The sequence below is a fragment of the Crocodylus porosus genome, unplaced genomic scaffold (genome assembly GCF_001723895.1).
Source record: "Crocodylus porosus isolate Cpor-Errol unplaced genomic scaffold, CroPor_comp1, whole genome shotgun sequence".
Lineage (NCBI taxonomy): Eukaryota > Metazoa > Chordata > Crocodylia > Crocodylidae > Crocodylus > Crocodylus porosus.
Genome location: NW_017728931.1, coordinates 79,275,275 through 79,302,127, shown reverse-complemented (window position 1 = coordinate 79,302,127; position 26,853 = coordinate 79,275,275). Strand labels below are relative to the sequence as shown.

The 26,853-nt window shown below is 39.4% G+C and overlaps 1 protein-coding gene across 3 annotated transcripts in view; it reads left to right on the top strand.

Moving 5' to 3' along the window:
- The window catches only part of CNOT2 (CCR4-NOT transcription complex subunit 2), a 111,609-nt gene that overhangs the window by 199 nt on the left and 84,557 nt on the right, over positions 1-26,853 (top strand). For 2 of the 3 annotated variants that reach the window (XM_019543220.1, XM_019543222.1), the window contains exon 2: positions 928-1,034. In XM_019543220.1, coding sequence (XP_019398765.1) covers positions 1,005-1,034 — 30 coding nt within the window. In that variant the 5' untranslated portion in view covers positions 928-1,004. The remainder of the gene's footprint in view (positions 1-927; positions 1,035-26,853) is intronic. The other variant, XM_019543221.1, reaches the window with a different exon arrangement.

Below are 26,853 nucleotides of genomic sequence, written 5' to 3'. Positions count from 1 at the left end.
CCGCCGCTCCTCAGCGGGCCCAGTACTCCCGCCGCCGCCGGGCCCTGTCCGGGCTGAGGAGAGGGGGCGAGTTTGGTAGACGGGGGGTGTTTTCTGGCGCTTTCCTGCTGGAGATGAGGTGCTGAGTTGCCCGCCCCGGTGTTGGGTGAACAAACTTGAGAGCAGGCCCTTCGCTTCCCTTCCCCCCCCGCAGCGGGTCGGGGACACGGGGCTTCGCCTCCCTGTGCCGACGGCCGGGCGGGGGGAGTGGGGACTGCCAGGAGTCTGTGCTCGGGCCCTGCTTGTGGGGGCTTCTGCTGGAGGATGCTCTGACCTGCTCAGCAATCCAGCCTCGTTTAGGGAGAGGGAAAGAGAAGTCAGCCTGAAGCCACAGGTAACTGTTGGTTGAGCTCTGTGCTCTCTGGGGTAGAATGTGGGCACAGCTGTGGTGTCTTCATCCCCCCACACCTTCAGGGAGGTGGTTGCCAATAGCAGCTTTTGACTTCTTAAAAAAAAAAAAAAAATCTATTTAGTTGGAGAAACTTAATCTCTGCTCTGGTGCTCTCCTGCTGACATTTGGCGGCGGGTGTCACACTTTCACATCTGCCTGAGTGTGCATGGCTTCTTGAAGGCAACGTTTGTTCGTAGTCTTGATGGTGCTAAAGTCTGGTGGTGGTAGTGGGTGCCTCCTGGGCTTTACTCTTCAACCAGGTGATTTTTAAGGATGATTGGACTTGCTGTTGTATCGGCCAATAGGAATCATGCTGCTGGGAGGGAGGGTTAAACTGTTATGGCATATAGAGCTGGAATACTAACCAAAATGCAGTTATTTCGATTTTTTTATGGCAAAAGTCCTGTATTTGGGCTTAGGAAGGACTTTGTGCGAGCACTGGTGTTCTTTGAGTCTCTTCTAGAACGGGACATTTCATCACTGTCTGTTGTTAATAGAACAAGGTTTGCAAGATCTTGTCCTTGTTTCTTGAGTACTGGTATAACAGCATCACTGCTCACCCGGAGAATTCCTGATGGTATGTTGTAAGCTTCCAGACTTCAAAGTATCAGTCCTTTTTATTACGAGGGAATTTGAATGCTTCGCATCACAAAGTTAATTTGTCATTGTCTCGTAAGTGATATTTTGGTTTCATTTTCAGGAAGTTGCTCTGAAGCTAATGACGTTGTGGTGGAAAGAACATTTTATTTTGTGCATTCTTCTCTAAAAAGTTGTAACTACTTGCTTATGAAACTCTGTGTTAGGAAAATCTGCTCCTTATGCCTTAACTTTAGACTAGCATTAACAATTATCTGAGAATTTAAGAAAGGACTTTAACAGCTGGAGTGCCCAAATTAAGATGTTCTTTAGAAGTTAGGCCCTTCCAAATGACAAGTACTTGTTACTTCCTGAACATCAGGTCCCATAAAGGTGGTGTCAGTCGGGTGACTTAGAGTGGCCCTAGAACCCTGCTCACATTTGGTAATGTTGGTCTTTATCTCTAGCTCTTTGTGGAAGTTGAGAGTGCCATTTAACTGAGTAACTGACTCTAGGTCTGACATCAGAATTTTTAATTTTGCCTCCAGTCTTGCCTGTGTGCTGTCTATCTAGACAGGATTGCAGGCTTAATTTGTTACAGTGTAATTTTGTTTTTAAAATACACTTTTAATCTCTTTTAGAAGTCTATTTTCAGTACTAAAGTTTGAAAAAAGTAGGTATTGTCCCTTATACTGAAAGTGTACCTTTTTTTAAAAAAGCATTCTTCAGTAGTTTTTTCACTTGATGTAAAATATTAAGATTAAACCCAAATTATTTATTTTTTCAGGTCAAGTCGGCAGTGTTAATGGGATTTGTACATACATTCTACACAAGCATTCAAGGATAGAATTTGGCATTAAGTTTGTAGGATCCATATTTTTTTTTTTTTTTATAGTGCTGTGTAAATGGCTGTGATTTGATCTATTATTATTTTGGGGGGAGGGATTTTCCTTGTGGCAATCCAAAAAATGCAATGAAAAATATACGTTGGTTAGTTCCTTCTCTACCACTCCCCCATGCTGGTTTGCTTCTGTCATGTTTGTACATATTTATAAATATTATTCCAGTCTGGAAGAACTTCTAGTTTTCTAGTGTAAGCCTGTCTAGACATGTTGCACTTTGTACCAATTAACTTTTTTCTTTTTTAAGAAGTCGGTGTTTGTTGTTCATAATTATATGCAGGATCAGGTTAATATTTCTATCATTTATGCAAAATTGCATCCACTAATATTGCTGACAAAACCCAACAATTCAAGGTTAGGGTAACTTAGACTTGCTAGCTAATAGAAAAATAAGATGCTTACAAAATTGTTAGGCAAATTGTTAGGCATTTTGACTTTGGTAAAATATTCTGTCTGTTTCAGTGAATACGTTTTCAATTAAAATGTCTTGTTTTTTAATATGTGTATTACTTCAGAATGCTTTGTTTTTATTTCAGGTTCCTGTGTTAGAGGGGTGTTGTACTTTTCTTTTTTAATGCCCGTAAAGAGTGACCTAAAATGTTGCTTTGGTTAAGGTTCTGATCCTACAATTATTTATGTACACACTTAAGTAGGTTTCTTCATTTGAATAGTAATAGTCACTTGCTGACACATAAGCACTTGCTGAGGAGTTTGCAGGAGTTAGACCTACATTGGTGTTCATTTTTTTTGAAAACTTGGAAAATGCATTGTCTGTACAGACCATAGAATCGCACAGCATTATTAGAACATTAAAGAATCTACGTATTTTTGAAAAAGTGAAACTATTGCACAGTCTTTCTCAAATGCTTCTGATGTGCATAATTCTAACTGGGACCTGTGTCAAGCATTAGTAATGGCAGCAGACTATTGGCTGGTATTTTGAACACTGATGTCTGCAGCATCATAATGTATAGCAGTGAATTGTATATTTGAAGTCCAACCTATTAGCTTATTGTATTATTACTGTATGTGGTATCTCTGGCTTTTGTAGCTTATGAAAACCACTGCAATTCTGAAACTGTTTTATTTCAAGAAAATTTATTTCCAATACTACACTTCAGGTATTAGACAGATCTTAATTTGGTAGTATTGACACCCTAGTACTATATATAAAAAATTAAGTCCTACCCTGGATGGCATGAAACTTGTAAGAATTTGGTTAAATGAATAAAAGAACACCATGTTTGTTCATAAGTTTTTTGCATTTTTTATAAAGAATTAAGTAAAACATAACTTCTTGAAATTTTGCCATACTGATGAACTATTTTCAGTAGCATTTAGCAGCTCAACTTGCAGTACAGGACAGTCCTGCACAAATAGTTGTGTGCTTTACTGATTTATTGGCAGTCCGGTGGAAATAAGGTTTTTACTTAACTTGGCTGCTACTGCTGCCTGTTTTGTTTTTTGTTTTTTTTGTTGTTGCTGTTTAAATTCAAAACAGAATGCCAGATTTTAAAATCCTTTAGGTATTTTACTGGCAGAATTTTTTCAACTTTGACCTGTGTGGTACTTCCAGTTGCTTGCTTTCTCTCTTTTTTTTTCACCTTGGAGCTTGCATGCTCTGACAGTGTGCGAGTATCTAATAAATTTGTTAACTGTCCTTCAGATCCATGCTTCGTTTTTTTGTGAGTGTTTCTTTTGTAAACTGCCTTCCACACCTGTCTCTCTTTATTTTATGCAAGTTGTGTATGAAAATCTGCTTGTAGACACTAGTTTGAGTTTTGAAAGCATTTTCAGAACTTTCAGATTTTCTAGTCAACTGATAAACTAATGATGGAAAGCTAAAGTTTGTTTACAAAAATAGTGTAAAACACCTCCTCTCATGTGGTGAAATGGAAAATGTTTGGCAGTATTAACCAGCTTTTGTTTGTGCCTGGATGCAGTATGACTAATTATGTAAAACTAAGAGAGTATGTTTTGAGCTGTGGATGATCAAAGTTTAGTTTTGTAGGCAATTTTTTTTTTGGCACGCACGTTTCTTAAAGCTATATAAATAGCACACAATACCGTTTCTGTATCTGTCATATTTGTCTGACTGTCTTTAAGTTTTATGCTGTTGCCCATCGCTGTCCTGAGTGCCTTCCATGTGAAATCAACAGCAGTAACAAAATTCCTAGTAGCCTTCCACCATCTACTTGTCAGACAAAGTGGGCTGTTCTGTTTGGACTCTAATGGAATAGTGTTTTACTCTTTCTAGTATATACAGTTAATATATCATAAGAAGCTTTCTTTGTATCTATTTTATGGCTGTGCACTTAATGTTCTAGTCATAGGAATACTTGTTACTGCAGAATTCTAACAATGAAATGGAAAGTTTACTGGCTTTGTTCCTGTTGTTCTACTGCACAAGGAACTTATTCAGGTATGCAGTTGGTAACTTTAGCCACTCTGTTACATGTATAAATTGTAAGCAAGCACTTTACAGGTAAAACAAAAAGCAAAAAAAAATCCAAAACAAACCCAACAAAAAAACCCTGTTCCTCCCCCCATTTAAGATTCATATCTTGAAGTAAATGATTAGTTTTGTAAAACAATTAATTCTTTTATTTGGATACGGAAATTAAATCTCATTGTTAATGCTTTCATACATAGGTATTCCAGTACCAATCTGATTCCTGTTGCTCAAATAAAACTCACCGTGCAATAACGTATGTTGTAAGTTAGCCTGTGATCATAAAGTAAAAGGACTTTTTTTGCGTTGGATTCCTAATATTTATGAAATTCGTCACTTTGGACACTCAGACTTGTCATGAGTATACTTTTCCAGACTAGACTGATTTTAAATTAGCACTAGGTAGCAGAATAAGCCAACGGCTCATTTTATTCCTTCAGGAATAAAAAAGGTTGTGTTGTGTTCTTCTTTTTTTTTTAACGAAACTTCTATTATGATGTGGAAGCTATTGGCTAGTAACTTAGAATATTTTTAATTGAATGGTACAATCTGACACGTTACAGATAGAAAGGAGACGTCGTTACATGTGTAATACTGTGATGTATTCTGAGAGATCCTAAGTGAACTAAAATATATACAGAATTTCTTAGAGGTGTCAAAGAAGTTGTTATTTTCTTTTTTTAAAGGTTAATACCCTCTTGAATGTTTCCACCTCCTAATTTTATATAGTACACTGGCAGCTCACTTTGCTTTGTGTTAGGTAATATTTTTATAACTTCATATTTAGTTTAGCAAGCATAAATTATCTACTCTGAGTAAACTTGACCAAAAAGGAACCTAAAATTAGATTCTTATATAAGTGGCATGACTTTCAAAACACCCAGAAGCTCTGTTGAAATCAAGACATAATAGCCAGATTTTAGGCATCTACTTGAAGATCTTAATTAACATATCTTTATAGTAACATTTAGATATGCCTTCAGCACTGGGGTGCCCTAACTTTGTCCGTGCTGTCAATCTAAGTTGCATGAATGACTTACTATAGATATTTTTTTCTTTGTTGTGGAGGTACAATATGTATTTGTATGCATACATGTCCCAACATGCAGTGTTATGTTGAGCCTACCTACCTGCTGTACTTAAAATGAAACAATGCATGCTGGGTACTGTAGCCTTTGCTTACTTTTTAAAAATAAAAGCCATCTGTTGGCATTATTGAAGAGCTTGGTGGGGTAAGCTTAGTCTACAGGTCACACACAGTTGCCATCCTTGGCAAAAAATTTACAATGGAATAATACAAGCTTCAAGTTTTGAAGTCTGCAGTTGCTAGAATGTCTGCCAAAAGCAGAATCCATTTAATGGATGTTTCACTTCTGTGAAGGAATTGTGTACTGTGTCTATTCCCAACAGAAGAGCAATGTTGTGGTGGTTTTATGTGGGAGTGTTGTCAGTGTTTCCAGACATGACACATGACCTTGAAGTTAGCTGCAGGAGTTAAAACTGGATAAAAATTAAAGATGTGTATAAAAAGTCTTGTTAGTAAATGGAGTGTAAAATTTAGGTTTTTTCTGAAAGTGTTTGGTTCATACTGCAGTTCCTTTTCATATGGTATAAACAGTACACTTTTTTTTTTTCCTTCCCAAAAGGTCCAGAGCTAACTTTGTGACAGCAAAAAACTTGGCAAATGATGTTTATCAGGAAGAAACTTTTTGCTAGTTTTCTGGAAGCTGCAAATTTATTTTCTGCTGTCAGTTTTGAACTGTCTTACTGAAGCTGGACAATTTCTCAAACACTGTAATGGGGGGAGGGGTAGATGAGGAAGAGAATCCAAATCTAATCTTAATCTAGTATTCTGCTCTAGTTATTAGCCAGTTCCATGTATTTCAGGAAGGCAGAACACACAGTATAAAGTTTAAGTTCTACAGCATGAACATGTAGAGGCCTCAACTCCATGGTGCTTAGTCAACATGCAGCCTAGTCAGCATATACCCTTTTTTTCCCCCTTTTTTTTTTTTTAATTGTAGTTACAACCTTCTATAGAATGTTTCTTTTGCCTAAACACATGAAGATGTTTTATTTGTAAAATTACATGAGTTGTGGCTACATATAGTATGTTGCTATGATATTCTGGGAATACCAACAGCTTGAAAGTTTTGTGTTGCACATCTGTACTTAAACTTCATGAATAGTTTCCAGAGTTTTTCTGTGTACAGGTATGTTAATTTTGTTTATGGTGAATTTTACTAAGCAAGATACCTCATGTAATATAATTGGGTTCTGCGCAGTAATAGGACTTTGGGGAAATTACTTTAACTCTTATAAATGTATAGATTGTGTTGAAAAAGAAATGAAAATAATTGGAGAAATGCCACTTTCCTGTTAGCAAATCAGAACTTTAAAGATATATTAAATTAACATTTAACGCCCCCCCAGTACAAGTGAAATTTATGGTAGATTCATGCTCAACACTTATGGCTGTTAGCTTATCAGACTTTTTTTTAGCAGTTTGGCAATCTTTGTATTTCTTTAATGTGATCTTACAAACATTGTTTTATGTGCATTTGCCCAATTATAATAGGAATTAATTTATCAGTTTAAACAACTTTTCGGTTTATTCAGATGATGCATTCTCTTTTTTGTCTGTCTTCTTTTTTTATTAAACATGTTCTAGGATTGCATAGTCAAAATCTAGTAATGCGCAAGTAACTTGAGAGTTACAGAGTACTGTATTTTCAGAACAGCTCTAAATGCAGGGCTGGGAAGGAAAGGTTTGGAGTTCCCTTAGATCAAGAACAAAGACCAAAAACACTGGAGATAATTGATTGCTCTTATTTTTGAAACTGCCTTCTTAAAAAAAACATCTTCAACACCACTACTTCATTTTGTAAATGCTTTGTGATATTATTTGTATATGTTTTGACTACCACTGGTGTGAATATTTTTGGTAGATATAATTCTCTTCATTCCTGTTCTCCCCCCCCCCCCCGTTTTGCAGCCATATGGAGCTTAATATCAAGTGATTTAGTGAATTTTTTTAAATTTTTGGCAAGGGGATTTGTAGCTGTGAAGAAAAAAATATTTACAAATGCGTAGTGCTCCTTTGCATTGTTAGTTTTTTTTTTTAGTATAGCTAAGGTATTTCTTAGGTTTGCAGTTACGCCTCCTAATTTACTAGCTATCCCTCCCTACTATCAGTACTACACTGCATTTGTATAGGAGGAATTACATGTAGGGAGATGTTTGGATAACAAACACACACGTCTACATCTCTTGTCTTACCAATTTTTAAAAGATTTATGTTGTAGGGAACGTAAAATGAAAATAAACATTCCTTATGGTTAAGATGTTGTTTTTTTGAGTGTTAGTATGAATTGTTCTAAGTATATCTGAATTACTTTAAGTCTTGTCTACAGTAGACCTTTCTCATGAAGTTTTTCCTCAATGACTACAGCTCTTTCTGCTGCTGCTGCTGTTGACAGTTCTAGTGGAGATAAGGTGGTACTGGTGGCTGCTGGCCGTTTGATCACTGTGTCATATTGACCTTCTCAGAGCACCTTTCGAAATCATGATGATTAAAGTGTTGGCAACTGACACACATCTCTTGGTGGGTAGCAGCCTTGGGTTATTAAGAGAAAGTGTCTTCCAAAATGCAGCCCTACTGATTTAATAGTAAACAATATTTTCAGAACATTGAAAGTATACATGAAATATGTCGTAAAGTGGAATAGTCATACCTCAGAAACTGGGATGCAGATCTGCAATAGTTTCATAGTAGCTAGGGTCAGGAGGAACCTGAACTGATCATCTAACCTGACCCCCCTGTCACAGGCAGGAATGAATGCTGGGTGCACAGGACCCTAGACAAGAGATCATCCAACCTCCTCTTGAATTTGCTCAAGGTAGGGGCAAGGACCACTTCCCTGGGAAGTTGGTTCCAGATTTTAGCCACCCTAACTGTAAAATATTGCCTCCTGATCTCTAACCTAAACCTATGCTCCATCAGTTTATTACCATTGTTCCTTGTCACCCCAGGTGGTGCTGGGGAGAAAAGGGCTCTACCTATTTGCTGTTGATCTCCCCTTATGAGTCTGTAGGCAGCCACCAGGTCTCCCTTCAGCTTCCTCTTGCTGAGGCTAAACAGGTTCAGGTCCCTCAGTCTCTCCTCATAGGGCCTGTCCTGCTGCCCTTTCACCAAGTGGGTGGCCCTCCTCTGAACCCTCTCCAGGCTGGCCACATCCCTCTTGAAGTGCAGCACCCAGTACTGGATGCAGTACTCCAACTGTGGCCTGACCAGTGTCGCATAGAGAGGGAGTATCGCCTCTCTGGACCGGCTTGAGATGCAGCTTTGGATACATGATAAGGTATGGCTGGCCTTGTCTGGCATTGGCGGCTCATGTTCATCTTGGAATTGGTAATGACTCCAAGATCCCTTTCTGCCTCCGTGCTTCCAAGAAGAGAACTCCCCAGCCTGTATCTATGCTGTGGTTTCCTTCTCCCAAGGTGCAGCACCCTGTGCTTGTCTATGTTGAACCCCATCCTATTCTCATCCGCCCACTTTTGTAGTCTGTCTAAATCTAGTTGCAGCCTCTCTCTCCCTTCAAGTGTGTCCGCCTCACCCCGAATCTTAGTGTCATCAGCAAACTTGGACAGCATGTTTTCCACCCCCTCATCCAAGTCACTGATGAAGATGTTAAACAGTGCAGGCCCGAGGACCGAGCCCTGGGGTACCCTGCTGCTCACGTCTTGCCAGTCTGAGTACAATCCTTCTACCACTACTCTCTGGGTGTGCCCCATCAGCCAATTTTTTACCTATCCAACTGTGCAGGCATTAAGTCACTTAATTTATGGATGAGAATGGGGTGAGAGACAGTGTCAAAGGCCTTCTTAAAGCCTAGAAAGACTACATCCACGGCGACACCATCATCCAAGGATTTAGTTACTTGGTCATAAAAGGCAATCAGGTTGGTTAGGCAGGACCTGCCTTTGATGAACCCATGCTTATTGCCCCTGAGCATGATCTCCCCTGCTGGCCCCCGACAGATGTGCTCCTTGATGATTCTCTCCAAGATCTTCCTGAGCACCGAGGTGAGGCTTACGGGCCTATAGTTACTTGGGTCCACCTTTCTCCCCTTCTTGAAAATTGGGACCACATTAGCCAGTTTCCAATCCCCTGGCACCCGGCCAGATGACTATGAATGCTCATAGAGCCGGGCCAAGGGCTCCATGATGACCCCTGCCAGATCCCTCAACACCCTTGGGTGGAGGGCATCTGGACCTGCAGATTTAAAAATGGCTAGCCCTTCCAAAAGATCCCTAACTACATCTGCACTGACTGAAGGCCTGACAGAGCTATCCCCACGGTTGTCCCTACCTCTGGTAGGTGGGTGGGTGGATGAATAGCTAAGAAAAATTCTGACGTTACTACTTTAGTTACAGCCTACATATAGCTTGATTGCATAAAAGCTCCCTTTTAATTGAAAAATAACAAGGGTAACCAAAGTTAATTGGTATAGTTATTTTCAAAACATTCAATTTTTATATTTTTCATGTACTCAAGGAAAGGGGGAATGTGATGGTAGTCATTACCAAATTCTTAATTTTTGCTTTATGGAAGGACACATTTTTATTTCCTTTAAATATATGCAAATTATGAAATTAGACTTTAAGGTTACCTGCATATCTGTTTTTTGTAGTACAAGCTAAAAAAAAAAAATTACTGTCCGTTTGCTTAGTCCTGTAACATAGCTATATTTTGCCTTTTTGGTTACGGATGTTTCTCATGGATAATTGTACTATTTGATATCTGTTATGGGGCATGAATTTTGAATATTTTAAATTATTCTTTACTGGGGGACAAACAAGCAAAAATGCACTGTTTACAGTACATTTCAGCGAAGAACTGAGCTTCTGTTTTTAAACTAATAAGCAGTGGAAGTATGTGAGAAGATGACCCATCAAATTATTTTTTTTTAACTTTAATTGTGTTATTAGTATTAAATGAGTCCTGACTAGCTCTGATTGACAGTTGCCATGGTAGATAGTGGCTGAGTTGAGAAGGTAGCAAGTTGTAATTTAACTTAACCTAGGGCAATTCAGTCTTTTCCCTGGCCTTTTTTTCCCCCACAAGCCTCAGTATTGCTTCCTAGGCTTTGTCACTTTGAAGGGTCAGTCTTGCTAACTTTGTTTCTGTTGAGTCAGGTGAAGAACCACCTGAAATAAGTGGCATGTAGCATCTTCCAACAGGTTCAGCAATAACTTCTTGTATGGTGTGTTTCAGAGGAGAGCCTAGATAGTGGCATGCAGCAGAGCTCCATCTAGTTTTTTGCTGCTGTGTTGGTGAGAGGTGAAAGCAGTCATCCTACCAAAATAAATGAGTAAATTTGCAAAGATGACAATAAATTAATGTATCTTTGAATAAAAATGGGATACTATAATTTCCCCGTAACTGATTTTTATATGAAATTGTGGAAATTTTAATATGATGTGGAGAAATAATAGTGTTATATAGGCCTTTACCATTAACTAAAAGATAGTTGGATCTCTTGAAACCCAAATGTTAGAACAATTAAGTGTGGAATTTGCATTACTTTAACAGCCTGTAAGCTAGTTTCAAAAGATTTTGAGGTGGGTTGGCATATAAAGTTTTCCGAAGGAATTTTGCTTCAACAGATTTTGAGGCTGATTAAAGCATGGTTTGACTCCAGATGTTAGTGAGTGCATAGATGGTGAATGCTTTTATTGCTGAGAGTTTATCTAAGCTGGAGACAGGATAGTGGATGGTGGAAAAGATGGAGTACATCTTTATTCATATGCAAAACTTAACTAGTCTGCCTTTTTCTTGTCTCCCAAAGTTCTCAGCTCTGCTGGTCTGGCCCATCTGTCTTCTGGCTGTGTTTATACCTTTTTTCACCCATTCCTGTCTTTTCTGTGCCTTGAGAGTGCCTTGTGCTCTTACTCAGAGGCTGGCATTTTAAGATTGGGAAGCATGATTTTGAACTACCTTTTAGTGTGTCCTTCTCTTTCCCTTCTCCCTTTCCACCCACATCTTCTGTGCTCTAACTCCATAATCATCAACAGACTCTTTCATTTCCCTTCAGTTGGATGATTGGCAGGCCAGTTTAAACGTGTGCAATGTGAAATGTGTGTGTTGACAAACAAAATAAAACCCTGTTAGGGCTGTACAGTCAAAGCACTCAAAAGTTAGGCAGCACCAGAATCAAGGTTGCCTTTGCACCCTTACACAGTCGGTCCCCTTTTGGAAATGCATTTCCGATAGGACCCTCATGTCATGAACAGTGGTCAATGATTGGGTAGAGACAAAATATAGGAACACTCACTAAATGAGTGTGAAAAAACATTTAGTCTATTGCATGCCATTCAAACCTGTACTGAACAGAGAATTATAATTTTCCTCTTGGGCTTTTCGGTAATATCCTTAATGTAGTTTCTGAAATGCATTAATTGCTGCAGAGCTATCTTTGCAACCCTTTGTGAGGATGGTTTTTGTTGAAGGAGAAACTGAGATAAAGTTGAATCTTGAGTGCCCTGGTTGAGAAGCCTTACTTAGTATTCTGCAGTCCTTCATGTTTGAAGCAGAACTCCATTGATCTTGGCTTCAGTTGTGAGTGCTTGGCACTTTTTCAAATCAGATCCGTAATATCTGAAGTTAGGAGCAGACAGTGGTCACTTATGGAAAATAATGGTTCTTGTGCCCTATCTGGCTTCTTGTGGAGACCTCCTGTGGTGGAGACAAAGTTAGAATTTACTACTTCACAGGGACATTCAGGTACTTTACCAAGGCCTATCTCTTTCTGCAGTCTAGATCTAGTTTTATTGATCACACACCTTCCAACTTAGAAGCAAACAATTCAAGGTTCCTCCTTGCTCACTACATAGCCCTGACATTTTTAAGCCACAAGCTGGCCCTTTTAATGAGTGTGGCAAGGGAAAAATATGTGCATCTGGAACTGAAGACATTTTATGATGCACGTAATTCAACTCCATTTTCAAGGTTATTTGACACAAAATATCAGAATTAGCTTATGTTTTGAGTGCTTATATTTGTAAACTTGCAATTTGCAGGGTGTAAATATTTCATTAGTATTATTATTATTTTTTTTTTTAAATCACCCAAATTCTGTCATATGAAACTAGATTTTAACATGAGTTGTTGACAGGTTTGGGATCTGCAGCTCAGTCAGTCTTCCATTCCTGGAGTAGTGGGTTTACTATTAACAGTAGCAAGCTGTTCTGTGAACATGCCACTAGATGGGGATGGAGTTGTTTCACCTGTGGGCTTCCCAGTCATTTGCTAGATGGCCAGGGAATGGGGAGACTCAAGAATCATGACTTCTCTTCCAGGTTGTAGAAAAGTGTGTGTCCTAATGGTCAGCTGGTGCTCTCTTGCTATTTTGCTCGTAGCTTCTTGACCCTACTTTCTTCTCTCTTTAGCTCTGAATTTAAACTGGCTGTTTATTTCTCTGTGCTATTTGGATAACAAGAGAGTGAGCCTCTATTCTCTCAGCTCTGGAGCCTGGCCCAGGACAGTTTTGGCTGGCAGACAGGAGGAACAATTCTGGGTAAATTCCTATTTTGGCCCCAAGGAAATGCATCCTCCATTGCTTTATAGCGGTGCTGGACATGCAGTCCAATAGTGTGCCAGAGCCCTGTGGGGATGGAGCTTGCTGGCATGGAAGATTTTGGCCTCAAATGGATTATGTTCTGTAAGTAAAGTTAGCAAAGGTCTCTATAAGCAGTTGCAAATGGGCTCTTAACTGTCAGTATTGCGAGCTTGGTGCTGATTTAATAGAATTTAATCTTTTTGTACTTTTAGATCAGTTCCATATAGATATAGATATAGATATAGATATAGATATAGATAGATATATATTTTTGTAATCTCCCTTTCTAAGAAATGTACTTAAAAGTATTTTATGACTAAGTATTTTTGCAGGAGAGAGGGTAGGAGGGAGAGAAGTGTCCACATCAGTTCTAAAGATGTGTCCAGGTTCTTGGACACTCATTATTTACACCAGAGGGGGAAAGGGTGGAGAGGGAACAGATGCATTAAAGGCGAGCTTTAGATCAGTATAATCTACTTGAATCTGGTGTAGATTTTTATCTGGGAAAATATAAGAGGTAAACTGATTTAGGTGTGTGTCTTTCCTCTGTAGTTTATTTTAGGGTGGTACTTTGTTTCAAATAAGCAGATTACAACTTGCTTCCTCCCACCTAGCAGCAAAGCACTATGATGCACTGTAGTGCAAGGCCTACTGTATGTAGCTAGCTGAACAGCACCATATGTTTGTCCATGTTAGATTCTACTGAAATGTTTATTTGTGTACAAAAAAATGCAAGTGCAAAACAAGCATGATGTGCTGCGTATCCAGACTCGAAGTTATTTCTTGAAAAATGGGACTTTAGCTTCTATTTAGAAAATGGTACCTATTGTCCAAATTTTATTTCTATGCACACCCACACAATATTTTGGCATACACAGTTTCAGGCAGTAAAAATTTGACTTGTGGCAAAATGTAACATTAACCTTCATGGAGTGCATCTCACCAATACATAAGTCTTACCTTATTTTGTTGGTATATTTTCATGAACACGTTAGCTACAAATTTACAGGATGGTTATATGGAGTAAATAGAAGACACTGAGTCATATCAAAGATGGATGTATATTAGAATAAGTGTAAGTGTGCAATTAAAAAAAAAATGAAATGACACATTTCATGACAACTTAATTCTGTTAAAGAGTTTTTAGTAAAGATGCAACATCAAGCTGTACGTAACTGTATGAAAAATAATTTTTGTGGTGAGGAAGAGGCAAAAGGGACATTTAATTTTGATATTAAAAAAAGTATGGACAGCATTTGGTACTACCAAGAGTAACAGCAGAAAGATCTGGGGTGTTGTCTTTAAAGTAAACCTCACTAACTGAAGAAATAATTCGGAGCAATTTTGCAACATGAAGCTGTCAGCATAAAGCAGAAACTGGGGAATTTGCGTATGGATTGAAAAAGACCTGCAGGTCTTTACTCTTCCCCTTATCTCTCATTATTGCTAGTATGTGAACATGTTAACTAATGATACAAACAGAGCAGTATTAGATAGCAGGGAAGTAAAAAAAAATATCTGGTCTATGCTAGGGTTTTCACTTTGAAACTGCATAACACTGGTGCAACAGTAAATTTCCAGGAAGGCCTCTGTGTATGCAACAGTGCATGCCTTGATTTACAGGTGGTTTCACCACATGCCTTGATTATGGGTATTGTCCACTGTTGTGATATGTATGTTAAGTTTCTTTCTCTCAGAGGCTTTCCTGCACTAACATTAGTTTGCTAGCAACAAATGCAGGTGAACTGGTTCTGAAGGCTGCCACACTGTTAAGAATCACTCCTTTTGAATGTGGAAGACCCAAACAGTTTTTAGTTTGCGAGATGAAAAGAATTGCTGGGGTTTTTTTTTTGGTTTTTTTTTTTTTTAACTTTCCCTGTGACTCTAATGTTGGAGACCTGTGTAAGAAAGTTGCAACAGTCTATCAGCTTGTACACTGTCTAGCATGGAAGGGCTCCACTATTGGTTGTCCTCCAAGTGCTGCTATATAGCAAATAGTTTTGGAGGTGAATTGTACTGTACTGTATTTTGAGTTACTCCAAACACCTGTTAGAAAGTTATCTTCCCAACAGAGGGCTAAATTAAGTTTCTCCTTAATTTTAATGTGTTGTGGCCCACAAATAAGGTGATTGGAGTTATTTAACACTCATGTTGCACTGTCAAGAGCATCTTCAATTAATTTTTTTTTTTTTGTACAAGACCCAATGGACATCATCTTGATAAAGTGATTATGAAAATCGAACTACCAAACTTATAAACTACTGAACTCTGTCCTGTTAGCATATTTCTCACTATTTGTTTGTTCAGTCATCAAGGAGACTCTTTTTATTTATTTATTTTTCCTGAATTTTGCTTAAGCAACTCTAGACTAGCAACTCTTTTTCTCTAAATAGAACCAAGAGGCCTGTTCACTTCTGGACAATACAGATTTCTTAAACTCTAAAATATATTGGGGCTCTTCACCTTTATTTATGCAAATTCTTAAGTAATTGTAATATCTCTATGGGCATAGGGTAGTTTCAGCCATGAAGGGGAAGAGCATTGAATATACTGCTCTTCTCTATACTATGTACATACTTGATGGAAATATTTTTGTTTGTTTGCTAGTGACTTTCTGCTGCTTTTCCTAACAAAGGCTTAGGACAGCTTGCAACAAAAGAAGCAGAAAATTAAAAGAACAACTAGAATAAATAAAACAAAATCAAAGCAAAGACCCACTAATCAACCTTTTGGCCTAGCGGTGGTTGCTAAATGCCTGCCCAAACAGAAAAGTCTTCCAGCACTTCTGAAAGCTGTTTATGCTGAGGCCTTGGTGGGACCTGAGGGAGAGAGTTCAAATGGAAGAGTGACTGCTGTGAATGATCTCCCATTTGTATTTTTGCCAAGTGGATTTTGAAATATTGAGGCTGCTCTCAATTGACCTTAAAGATCACAGTGGGGCTTTAGGTATGAAGGTCCCAGGCCATTTAGGGCTTTCTAGGTCAAAACTATCTTGTTTGAATTGCACCCAAAAAGCTACTGGGAGCTAGTGCAGATGCTGGAGTCCTAGAGTTATATGCTCTTGCAGACTTGCCTTTGTCAGAAGGCAAACTGCAGTGTTTTGTACCCGTTGCAGCCTCCAGACAGTTTTCAAGGGCCAGCATCGTGTGGTGGCTATTGCACTAGCTTTTAGCTTTGAGGTTATGAACGCATAGATGATGGTGACCCGATCAGATCAGAATGTGAAAGAAAAGGTCCTAGGCTTCTCACCAGATGTCTCGGCCTCTTGAAGGCTCAGATCATGTGTTGAAAGGCTCTCCTAGCCTCTGCTGGCATCTGAATATTGGGTGCAGCAGAGGATCCAGGAGTGCCCCAAGGATGAGAACTGGAGTGACAAGGGAAGGCTGAACTCCATCAGCTTTCCCAGTCTCCTGCCCCCCACTCCCAACCCCAATTACGTGGTCTGCCACCACATGTCATGTTCTCGTGTTTCTCACAGTACTGAGTGGGTGTATCTTTTGGTATCGTAACAGATACAAATCCAACACAGTTTGAAAGTTATCATACTGGTTCACGTGGTGAAAGACTGCATACTATAACAAAACTTCTTGATGTTATTTTTAAAATACTTCCAAGTCTTACCCATTTTTTTTTCTGAAGCTAAAGCTATGAATAAAGCAAGAAATTGCTGTGTGAACTTTTGTAAATGAATTGACCATTACCCACTTTAAGTGAAAGTTTTCCATTAGGCTGAGCAAGACTGGCAGTTCATTTGATAGCTAGCAAAATGTTTTAGCTGCCTCCCTACCTGACTTCTAATTTTACCATTTTAAGAAAGGTAGTTTTATTTGAATGATGATTATCCATCTTGAGGGACGCTTAGCTAGATGTACTTGTATATAATCTTGGCAATCGTTGCCTATAACACAATGGAATATAATTTTACGTAGCTAGTTTCTTGTCCCTACTTGTTTTTTTGGCAGATGCTGATGGTACATTTTACTAGAATGTCTAAGGCCTAGATTTCAGCTGTCCATATAATGACACTTTTCTTCCTTGAAGATGTCATTTAGTTTTTAAGTATTTGTCCTATTACAGTTGATTTTATTATGTATATATGAAATAAAAAAATATTACTAGGAAACCGGGAGTTTGATTGCATGAGTGAATTTTAAAACTTTGCTGGTGTGTGGGGTTTTTTTTAATTGACAAATGTTAGTGTTGCAGGAAAAACATAAGTTTTAAGCAAATGTCTTTATTTGGATGAAAGAAACGAGAGGGTTTTATCAGTATTCTTATAGTTCATAAACTGTGTGCAACTTGTGCAATATTAAGCTTGCCTGTTAATTAGCCAGGCTTTATTTTAAAAAGCTTTGCAACTTTTTAAAAAAAGATTTGTTTTCAGTTTTCCTTCCCCTCCCCCCCCAAAAAACAACAAAACAAACAAACAAAATGCAAGAAAGCCTTCAGTAATACTGTAACACTGAGGTTAAATGGTTAAGTCGAAAAAAATCCCCAATTTTTGGTTTAAAAGAAAACAAACCCAAATACACCCCCAAATCCACATTTTTTCCTGTGATTTTTAAAAAAAGTAACCCAAAATCATTTGGGTTTTTTTGTTTTGTTTCTCTCCCCCGCCCTCCCCATTTTAAAATGAAACACCACTAATATATAGATATAGCGGTGTCTCGTTTTCAACTGAAAAATGAGGATTTATTTTTTTTTTTAAACTGGAACACCACTTTATCTATATATTAGTGGTGTTTCATTTTAAATCATGGGGAAAAATCGATTTTGAGTTACTTTTTTTAATCACAGAAAAATGTGGATTTTTGGGTGTTTTTGGGTTTGATGGGTTTTTTTTAAACTGAAAATTGGGTATTTGTTTTAATTGGAGAAAACCAGGATCCCTGCTGATTTACATATTTAGCCTGACACTATGCACCCCATTCCTTCACTGCTACAACTTCCCTAACCCTGCAGTATAGTTACTTTCATGGGATGACGCAGTATATCTTAGTATAATGGTATCTTTGTCGTGTGTCTACAACTACTTGCTGGATTGTTCAGGTATTCCTAATACAGGCATAGCCTAAATCCTATTTCCTTTCGGCACAAGGATTTGATCATTGGTTTACATCATATATTGCATTTGATACTTAGCCTTGTTTCTACTTCATGATATTGGTAATTAATATCTTTTGGTGAAAAGTAACTTTTCTGTTGGATTTTTTTAAAGAAACTATTCTACAGTGGATTTCTGGTAAGCATAATTACATGTTTAGGCACTCGGGTATCGGGCCATTTTGGTACCTACAAAGAAATAAAGTAGTATTTCTAAAGAAGCTTGGGCATAGAGACAACTTGAGGAAAAATCTGCTTTTGTAGCAGCTCTTTTCTCTCTCCCCCCGCACAAGTAAAAGGCAGATTGTGTGTATGCGTATCCCCAGTACACTAAGCAGTCAGGGAACAGAGCTGTAGGCAATTGCCTATGAAAGTAAATATGCTATGCCTTGTGGGTTTTTTAAGTCTAGTATTCTTAATACTAAGGGTACAGAAGTGAAATACTTCACCTGTAAATCCAGGTGTCAGAGACTTGGCATTAGTTGTCAAGGTTGGCCTAATTTAAAAGATGGGTTTTTTTTTTGTTTTTACTATGCCCTAAATGGGGTAGTGTACCATGATTGTTTCAACAAAAATCTTGTGTTGCCCTTAATTGACCCTCTGCTCTGATTTTTTCCTTTACTCTTACTTTTTCAGTGGATGAGGAGAGTGTTAGCTCTTACTATCCCTCTTTTAACAATTCTATGAAAGTGATACGTATTGGGTTGCTAATGTTAATTTGTGTGTGTGCTGGGGAGAAAACAAAGTATGTGTCACCCCTTATTTTCCTGTGTTACCCTGACACTCACACTTTCCTACAGTAACAGGAGCAGCAGAATAAAACTAAGGTTGCCTGGCTGGTGCTGTGTGCAAGACAGATTAACAAAGCCAGTATCCTGTCACCTACTTCCTATTTTCCTGAACAAGAATGTAATGTATGCTTGTGGGGACACGTAGCATAGAAATAGCAGTGGCCCACAAGATTTTTCTGTTAGTTTTTTTTGCTACTCCTGCAGCAGTTGTCAAGAGAGTATTCTCTGATGTTCTTTAAACGTGTCACAGAAAATACTGGTACCTCTTTTGGAGTATAAGAACTTCAGTGTAAACTACCAAGTTTTTCCATCTGTATCTTGCAATAAAGTTTCACTGCACTTCAGTGAGAGTGGGCTTCCAAAATGATTGGAAACAGCTTAAAAATAACTATGAGATTTATTTAAAAACACAAATGTAACTGCAGATTTTTTCACTGAAGTTATGGTGAGACTTTACCCAAAAAAGGACTGTGTGAAGTTGCTGAAGGTATGCTGTCTGTTAACTGTGCTACTCTTGTGCTGTTAAGCAAACTTAGAATTTAAGGGTTAATTGAGATAGATAGATAGATATCCTTTAAATTCTAAGTGTGTGTGTGCGTCTATAAGCATACTTTCTGACACCAAGAAAATACATTGATCTAAATCAGAATGAATTTAATGTAATCTAAAACTGGAAAAAAAATAGTACAGAAATACTGTCTTAGTCTGGAGTTCTGTCTACAAGGATACCTGCAAGGAAACCTCCATACATGGGAAAATGAATACATTTGAACTGTTTTGGGAACAGCCCCTTGCCATTTAAAAACAAATATATTTGAACTGGAAAGAATAGAACTGCTTATCAGATGCTAGAATTTTAAAGGAGAGTTAGGATAGCAAATGTATCTTAAGGGTTGCTGTTAAGTTTCTAAAAACTGTTTTATTTGAGCTCCCTCTTACCCCATTTTTGGACACACAATGACTTTTCCTTAAGTTTGGGAAAGAAACGGGTATGAAGTTAAATACCAGATAAAACTATGAATTGTTACTTTGTTATGTAAATGAAAATTATCAATTTTAAAGAAGAGGGAAAGTGTGTGAGAGAACTTAGGCCCTGACTTGTTAAAAATCCTTTGATAGGATGCCTGATATCCCCATTTTCCTAGCAAAACATTTAATTGGACAAGACTTTGTTTGCTTTACTACGTGCCCGTTGAATGTTTATATGCTTTAATATATTTTTAGTTTCATTTACAAAATTACCGTGTAATATCACTTAGCCCTGTTTAACTACTTACATCTTTTTACATCAGAGTAGTAGGGTGTTAATAGTGGGTGGGGTGATTTTATTCTTTTTTGGGGGGGAGGGGGGTTCTTTTCTAAAACAAGAAAGCCATCACTCCTGTAACCCCATGCCAGACTGGTGAAAAGTGCCTGAAATGGGTTATGTAAAGGTAGAGTTCTGCTCCTTTGAAATATTGCTTTAAATAATATTTTTCTTTTTGACTCAAGTGAATTGGTTTCTGATTCAATGAGAAGATTAATGGTAGAGATTCAGCTCCCTGAAAACAAACTGTGAGGAAGTGCTTAACAGCCTCCATTATAGCAGTACATTTGTGTTGCTTTAATGTCGAGTGGTATGGTGTATACTGGTAATGTTTTATTACAAAGGGGTAACTGCTTGATGTTTGTAAATACCTCCCTCCCCCCCCCCTCCTTTTTTTTACGTATGCTTTATTTTGGAATATTTTATCACGCTGCAAGAATTTCCTCATTCTTTCATTTTAAGAGGGGAAAAAACACCTGTAAGAAGGTAGATGCATGTAAATGAAAATTGGGTTTTGTTTTTTTGTTTTAAATGTTTCTCTTTCTAAAGCAGTTTTAAACCACTTTAAACTGCTTTAGACTGATCTAAACTGGTAGGAACAGCTTCAGGAACCGGTTAGAACTGGTTTAGCCTGGTTTTAAGCAGTTTTAAACCACTTTAAAGGGTAGCTATTGCAGTTCAGTAGGATAATAACCTTTTATCCCTGGCTATAATTTGAATTTAGTTGGCATATGATTTTTCAGGTCCTTGAAAAGCAGTCCTCTTTAAAAAGCCAAAATCATGTTGTCACTCAGTTGAGCCCCGCTAATGAAATACTTTAAAATACTTTATTTTTAAAGTATTAAGAGATAGTGGGGCTTGACTTTTGGCAATGACGTCTTGTAAAGGTGCCTTAAATGCTGTTGTCTTACTTGCCGGCGTGTGAGAGAATGTGCCTGGACTGTATTTAGAAATATGAGTAAAATTTCACACTCCCCAAAACAGATAGATGTTAGGTGTGATATACATCCAAGGACATATCACAGAGGGAACTTGGCACTTGCACTCAAGGAGTTTGTTTTTTTGGACTTTCAAATGTGAGCCGAAAATTTGGCAGCACTGGAATTTTTTCCTGTACAGGTTTCCCTTGCTTTATGCTGTACGTGTGTTACTGGAAAACAGCGCATAACTCAAATTTGCATAAAGAGAACCTACTTTTTACAATGTAACAAATAGGGATATGTTCTAAGACCTTGACTGTAGTGACCCCCAGACCCATCTCTTTGGCGAGTACCAAAATTGTCTCATATACAGCAGACAGTATACACAAGCACAAGGAGCTATCATAATAGGGATGGCAACTACAGGGAACATGTTGCAGACAATGAATGAGGAACACAGATCCATACAGAAGTGTATATTTTGATGTGTGTCACTCTTACAATTCACTGCACAAAAAACTGACTGTGGGCTTCCACCACACCAATCATGTAACAATGAATTTACTTCACATGTAATGAATTTTTGGTAGAAAAAGGGTCGTCGCATAAGAGTGAATTTGCACATGTAGAAACTGCTTAAAGCGAGGGAAACCTGTACTCTGTCATCATTCAGCACCTAACTTTCTTATGAACTGCATGCTTATACATCTTTTTAAATGAGAGCAGTGAAGTTTTAATATTCCAAATAATTAGGCATATATAAGGTAGAATTGAACATTAAATGTTTTACATGTTTATGCAAAATATGTACAAAGCAATGCTACTTAAATTATACTGAGCCTTTCAGAGATTCTTTCCTGTAATAAAAATCGCACATCACAGCAGTTCAGAATAATGCAGGGAGATGCCTATGATATCAGTTGTAGAAGATGCAGATCTCTGATCTCCCAGTTTGGAAGGTAAGTAAGTGATGCTGAAATGAAGACCCTATCAAGGTGTCTGTTTTTTAAATCCGTGTCCTATGAGCAATCTGTTAATTTGGAATCTTGAGAAGTAGGTTTTGGAGTTCAGTGAATGGAACGTTCCCTAGGGTAACTTAAGATCCTGGGGCACAAATTAATGTTTGTCAGTTAAGCTAACAATTGGCACAAGCATCTGTTAAAGAAATCTTGTGCAAACAGCGAAGTGCTTGACTTAGGACGCCTTGTCACATTTTCAGTGAAGGTGAAATCCAAGATGGAAATGCCTAAATTGGTTTGGGCATAAGGCTGTGTAAGGCCTCCCCATGGCATAGGTCAGAAGGACCTGGCATCATGTCCCAAAGCAAGCAATGAGAGAGCGATACCAAGTGCTTGGTGATCTTGTTAACTGAACTTGAACTGCTACATTAAATTTCCTTTCAAATACATTGTGAAGAAACATTTTATTGAGCTTTTCAGACATTTGTTTTTACTTAGAAAACTGCAATATTTTCTCTGGGGATTCTTAATTACTTTCTACCTGTAAAAATTCTATTTTAACTACTTCTCTTGTCCTGCTTTAATAAAATAAGCCCAAAAATTGTCTTTTCCCATGACAATTCCAGAATGATCTATTAAGAAATCGGTAGTTTTAGAAAGCATGAGGGTACCTCTCTTGTCATGACAAGTTCTCATGAGGCTGAGACTGCAAATAATATATTACAGATTCTTTGTAATGTATGAAATACGAGATGAAATGTATTACAAGATAAGCAATATGAAATGCAAGGTATTTGTAATGCATAAAATGCCAGATGTCATTGCGAGAACTTGTAAAAATATTTAATTTGACTTTTTTTAATTGAATTATGTTAACCCACAGTGAATCATTATGTAGTCTGAATGCTTTATTGTCAGGTGATCTCTTTGGAGTGCACGCAGTGTGTGCTGCTTATTTGTAGATGCTTATGTTGTAACTTTTTAAATGTGAAATTATATCAGCAGACTAGGCTAGACATAGCCAAACTTTTAAATGCAGTGCATTCTTCAGTTCAGTTTGTGCATTTCTACCATGAGAAGTGATTCTATGGGAAGACTAGCCAATTGCTTGTCAAGAATGAAGGGCAGGGAGGGGGGAAACGGCTGAGGACAGAGGCCTGCGTCTGGCCCGGCCCCCCTTCAAGGCCAGGCCCGCTCCCCCCCTGCCCCCCCCAGCTTCGGGGCCGGGGCTGAGCTGGCCTTCCTGCTCCCGTCTGCTCCGTCACCGCCTCCAGCAGGGCCAGAAGAGAATGGCCAGTGGTCCTAGCCTTGCCCCCCTCCCACCCCCACCGTTTGCTCCGTTTTTGTGATCTGTGGGGAGCAAGAGGGATGGGATCAGCACTGGTGGCCCCGACCCCCTCTGTCCACTCGCTTACTGTTGCCTCCAGGGGTGGGGGCCCAGGTCCAGCACTGCTGCCCCATCGCCACTGCCTGCCTGGGGGTGGGTGGGGACAGAGGCCCAGAGCCAGGCTTGCTCCTTCCACCCTTCACCCCTGCTGCTTTGGAGCCGGGGCTGCTCCCCCATTCCCACCTGGGGGGCCTCCAGGAACAGAGCCCAATGTCCGGGCCTGTGCCTCTGCTCCCCTTAGCTGCCCCCCCCCCAATCCAGGCCTGACTGTTTGTTTTTTCTTTTCCCCCTCTCCCTCTACCCCTGGTGCTGCCACTGCCTCCTTCATAGACTATGGGGTAGGGGGTAGTTCAGCTGTGCTGGTCTGGGTGCCCCCCTTTCTCTTCTGTCCCTGCCATCATGGTGGCACTCCGCTGCCTGCTGTCACTTTATTAGCACTCTGATTGGCTGCTGAAACAGGCAATCAGAGTGTTAATAAAGCATTATGGATAGATCGACTAAGGCATTTATTTATTAATTAATTACAATTTTTATTAATTATTTTTATATTACAGAAAATAAGATTAAGGAACTGTGTGTGTATATACAATGTGTGTATACATACATGCATACATAAAAATAAGATGTTCCTTTATTTTCATATTACAGAAAATAAGATTTTCAATCTTTTAAGAAGTAATAACCTCGATTCTGTCATCCTGCTACATCAACAGAATTGTTTACTATGTCCAGTTAAAAGTTATTATATACAGCTGAAGGCAGTGACTCAGACTGCAGAGATTTTATTAGGTGACAGTACAGGAAAACTAGAGAACCTTGTTTGTGTTTTAGATCTTCTGAATTTTGAAGGGATTTATTTTCCCCCTTCCAACTTGCTTCCTAGTACATGTGCTCACTGTAATTGGGAGACTGAACCTTGAATTCATGATGTTGTCATTTAAAAGTCACTTTATTTCCGAGCAGAGCTGCAAAAGTAATTTTTTCCTGAGTGAAGGTCAAATAACTGACACTACACAATTTGGAAGCCACACATGAATTAGTTGATTGATGTTAGCATCGTGTATATGTGCATGCAAGTGTAGGTAGATGGATATAGATGTGCATGCAAGTGTAGATAGGTAGATGATTCAATCCATCTACACTTGCATGCACATCTAGTCATAGGACTTTAGATTTTAAAGTCCTGAACAAGACAGTGGGCAACAGATGACAACTTTTTTTTGTAATAGATTGCAGGACTTTAAATTCGAAACCTTCCTGGAATACTGAATTGGTTATCAAGCAAAAGGAAGAAACCTTAAATATACATTTTCTTTTTGGTTGCAACTAAGCCATGATTACTACAAAACACTCTTTTAAAATTAAGATCTCTCACTCTCACAGTATTCATGGTAGTCAGTGAAGAGCTAAAACTCCATCAAACAAACAAATGTCTCTTTTAGGGGGTGAGGGAGAAGGGGGCAGGGATATATACAGACTCTTTCTTGTATATCTGTAGGTACAAAATCTGTATATCTATTGGAGAAGGGGACCTCAATTTTCTTTTAAAAAAAAAAAAGGTGTTTAGTAGCTGTAACTAAAAAGAAAATTAATATTTAAATAGAGGTGCACTGATGCATCAGTTTGCTTTGGATTGGCACCAGTAAAGAAAATAGATTGTATTAGAAATTGGACTGATATGGCCAATTTTTTTTTTTCTTTTTTTAAATTTGGCTGATTTAAATGGCTGTCCATGCACGCAGCTGCAGTGCAGCACACAGGCAGTGAGGAGCACAGCCTTGCAGCTTGGAGAGCTGCGTGCAGCTGGTAAATCTTGTGGTGGAAGGGGAGGGGGGAGGGAAGGGGCATGAAGTGGGTAGATCAGTGCTCCCTGCAGTGAAGGAGGGAGTGGGACAGGGCATGGAACAGAATTGTGGCTTGTCCGGGGGTGGGGAGGCAGAGCAGGAGGGGAAGGCAGTGGCTCCTGCCACTGTACCTTGGGAGGGCATGCGGTATGTGTGTGTGGGGAGGGGGGTTGTGCCTCCAGATCTGCGTGGTGGCAGGGCAGGGCAGGCTGCAGCTGCCCTGGGCTCTTTCTGGCACATGGGGTGTGTGTGTGGGGGGGGGGGGGTCGGAAGGGTTCATTGATTCATCAATGCTAGGATCAGAAGGGACCTCCAATGGATCATCAAGTCCAATCCCCTGCCCGTGGCAGGAAAAAGTGCTGGGTTCACATGACCCAGCCAGGTGCTTATTCAGCTTCTTCTTGAAGAACCCTGAGGTAGGGGAGCCTGCAGATTCTTGCAACCCTAGCTGTGAAGAAGTTCTTTCTGGTGTCCAACCTAAATCTCTGTCGGCATATGGCTATTGTTCCTGGTTATTCCAAGGGGTGCCCCGGTAAGCAGGGCATCTCCTATTCCCTGCTGTCACCCCTGGTGAATTTGTATACAGCCACAAGATCCCCCCTCAGCCTTCTCTTGTGGAAGCTGAAAAAGTCCAGTTCCCTTAGCCTTTCCTCATAGGGCCTTCTCTGCAGGCATCTAGCCATACGAGTGGCCCTTTTCCAGACCCTCTCAGGGTGTCCACATCCTTCTTGAATTGCGGTGCCCATAATTGGATGCAGTACTCCAGCTGTGGCCTGACCAGTGCCACACAGAGGGGAAGCATCACCTCCCTGGACCTGTTCATGATGCACCTACCAATGCATGACAATGTGGTTAGCTCTTGTGATTGTCACTGACAACTGGTATTAATTTTGAAGTCTGACTCAGATCTTTCTGCTGCTGTGCTGCTGAGAAGGTCACCCCCCACCCTATAGGTGTGCTGATGAGTCCCTCTCCTGAGGTGCAGCACCTTGTACTTCTCCTTGTTGACCTGCATCCTATTGTTCTCTGCCCATTTCTCTAACCTGTCCAGATCTTCCTGGATTCGGTTTCTTCCCATCAGTGTGTTTACTTTACTCCATAGTTTGGTGTCATCTGTGAATTTGGACAGTGCTTTCTATGCCCTCATCCAGGTCACTGTTGAAGATATTGAACAACACTGGCCCAAGGACCAAGACTTGGGGGAATCCCACTACCCACATCTTTCCATGTCGATACCAACCCATCCACCACCACTCTCTAAATATGACCCTTAAGCCAATTAGCCACCCACATGACTGTAATAGCCTATGGCACAGCTGTTCAATGCTTTTGAGAATAGGATGGGATACCATGTCAAAGGCCTTCTTAAAGTCCAAGTAGATGACGTCTACCTCGACTCCTCCTACATCTAAGCATTTAGTGACATGGTCTGCTTGGGGCAGATGGCAGTGGTACTACGAGTGGGGCTACATGTGGGCTACGGTGAAACTTGGGGTGGCTGCAGCCCTGCCCCTCCCCACATCCCTCCTCCTGGCCCAGCCCCCACTGGGAAACCTGGCAGA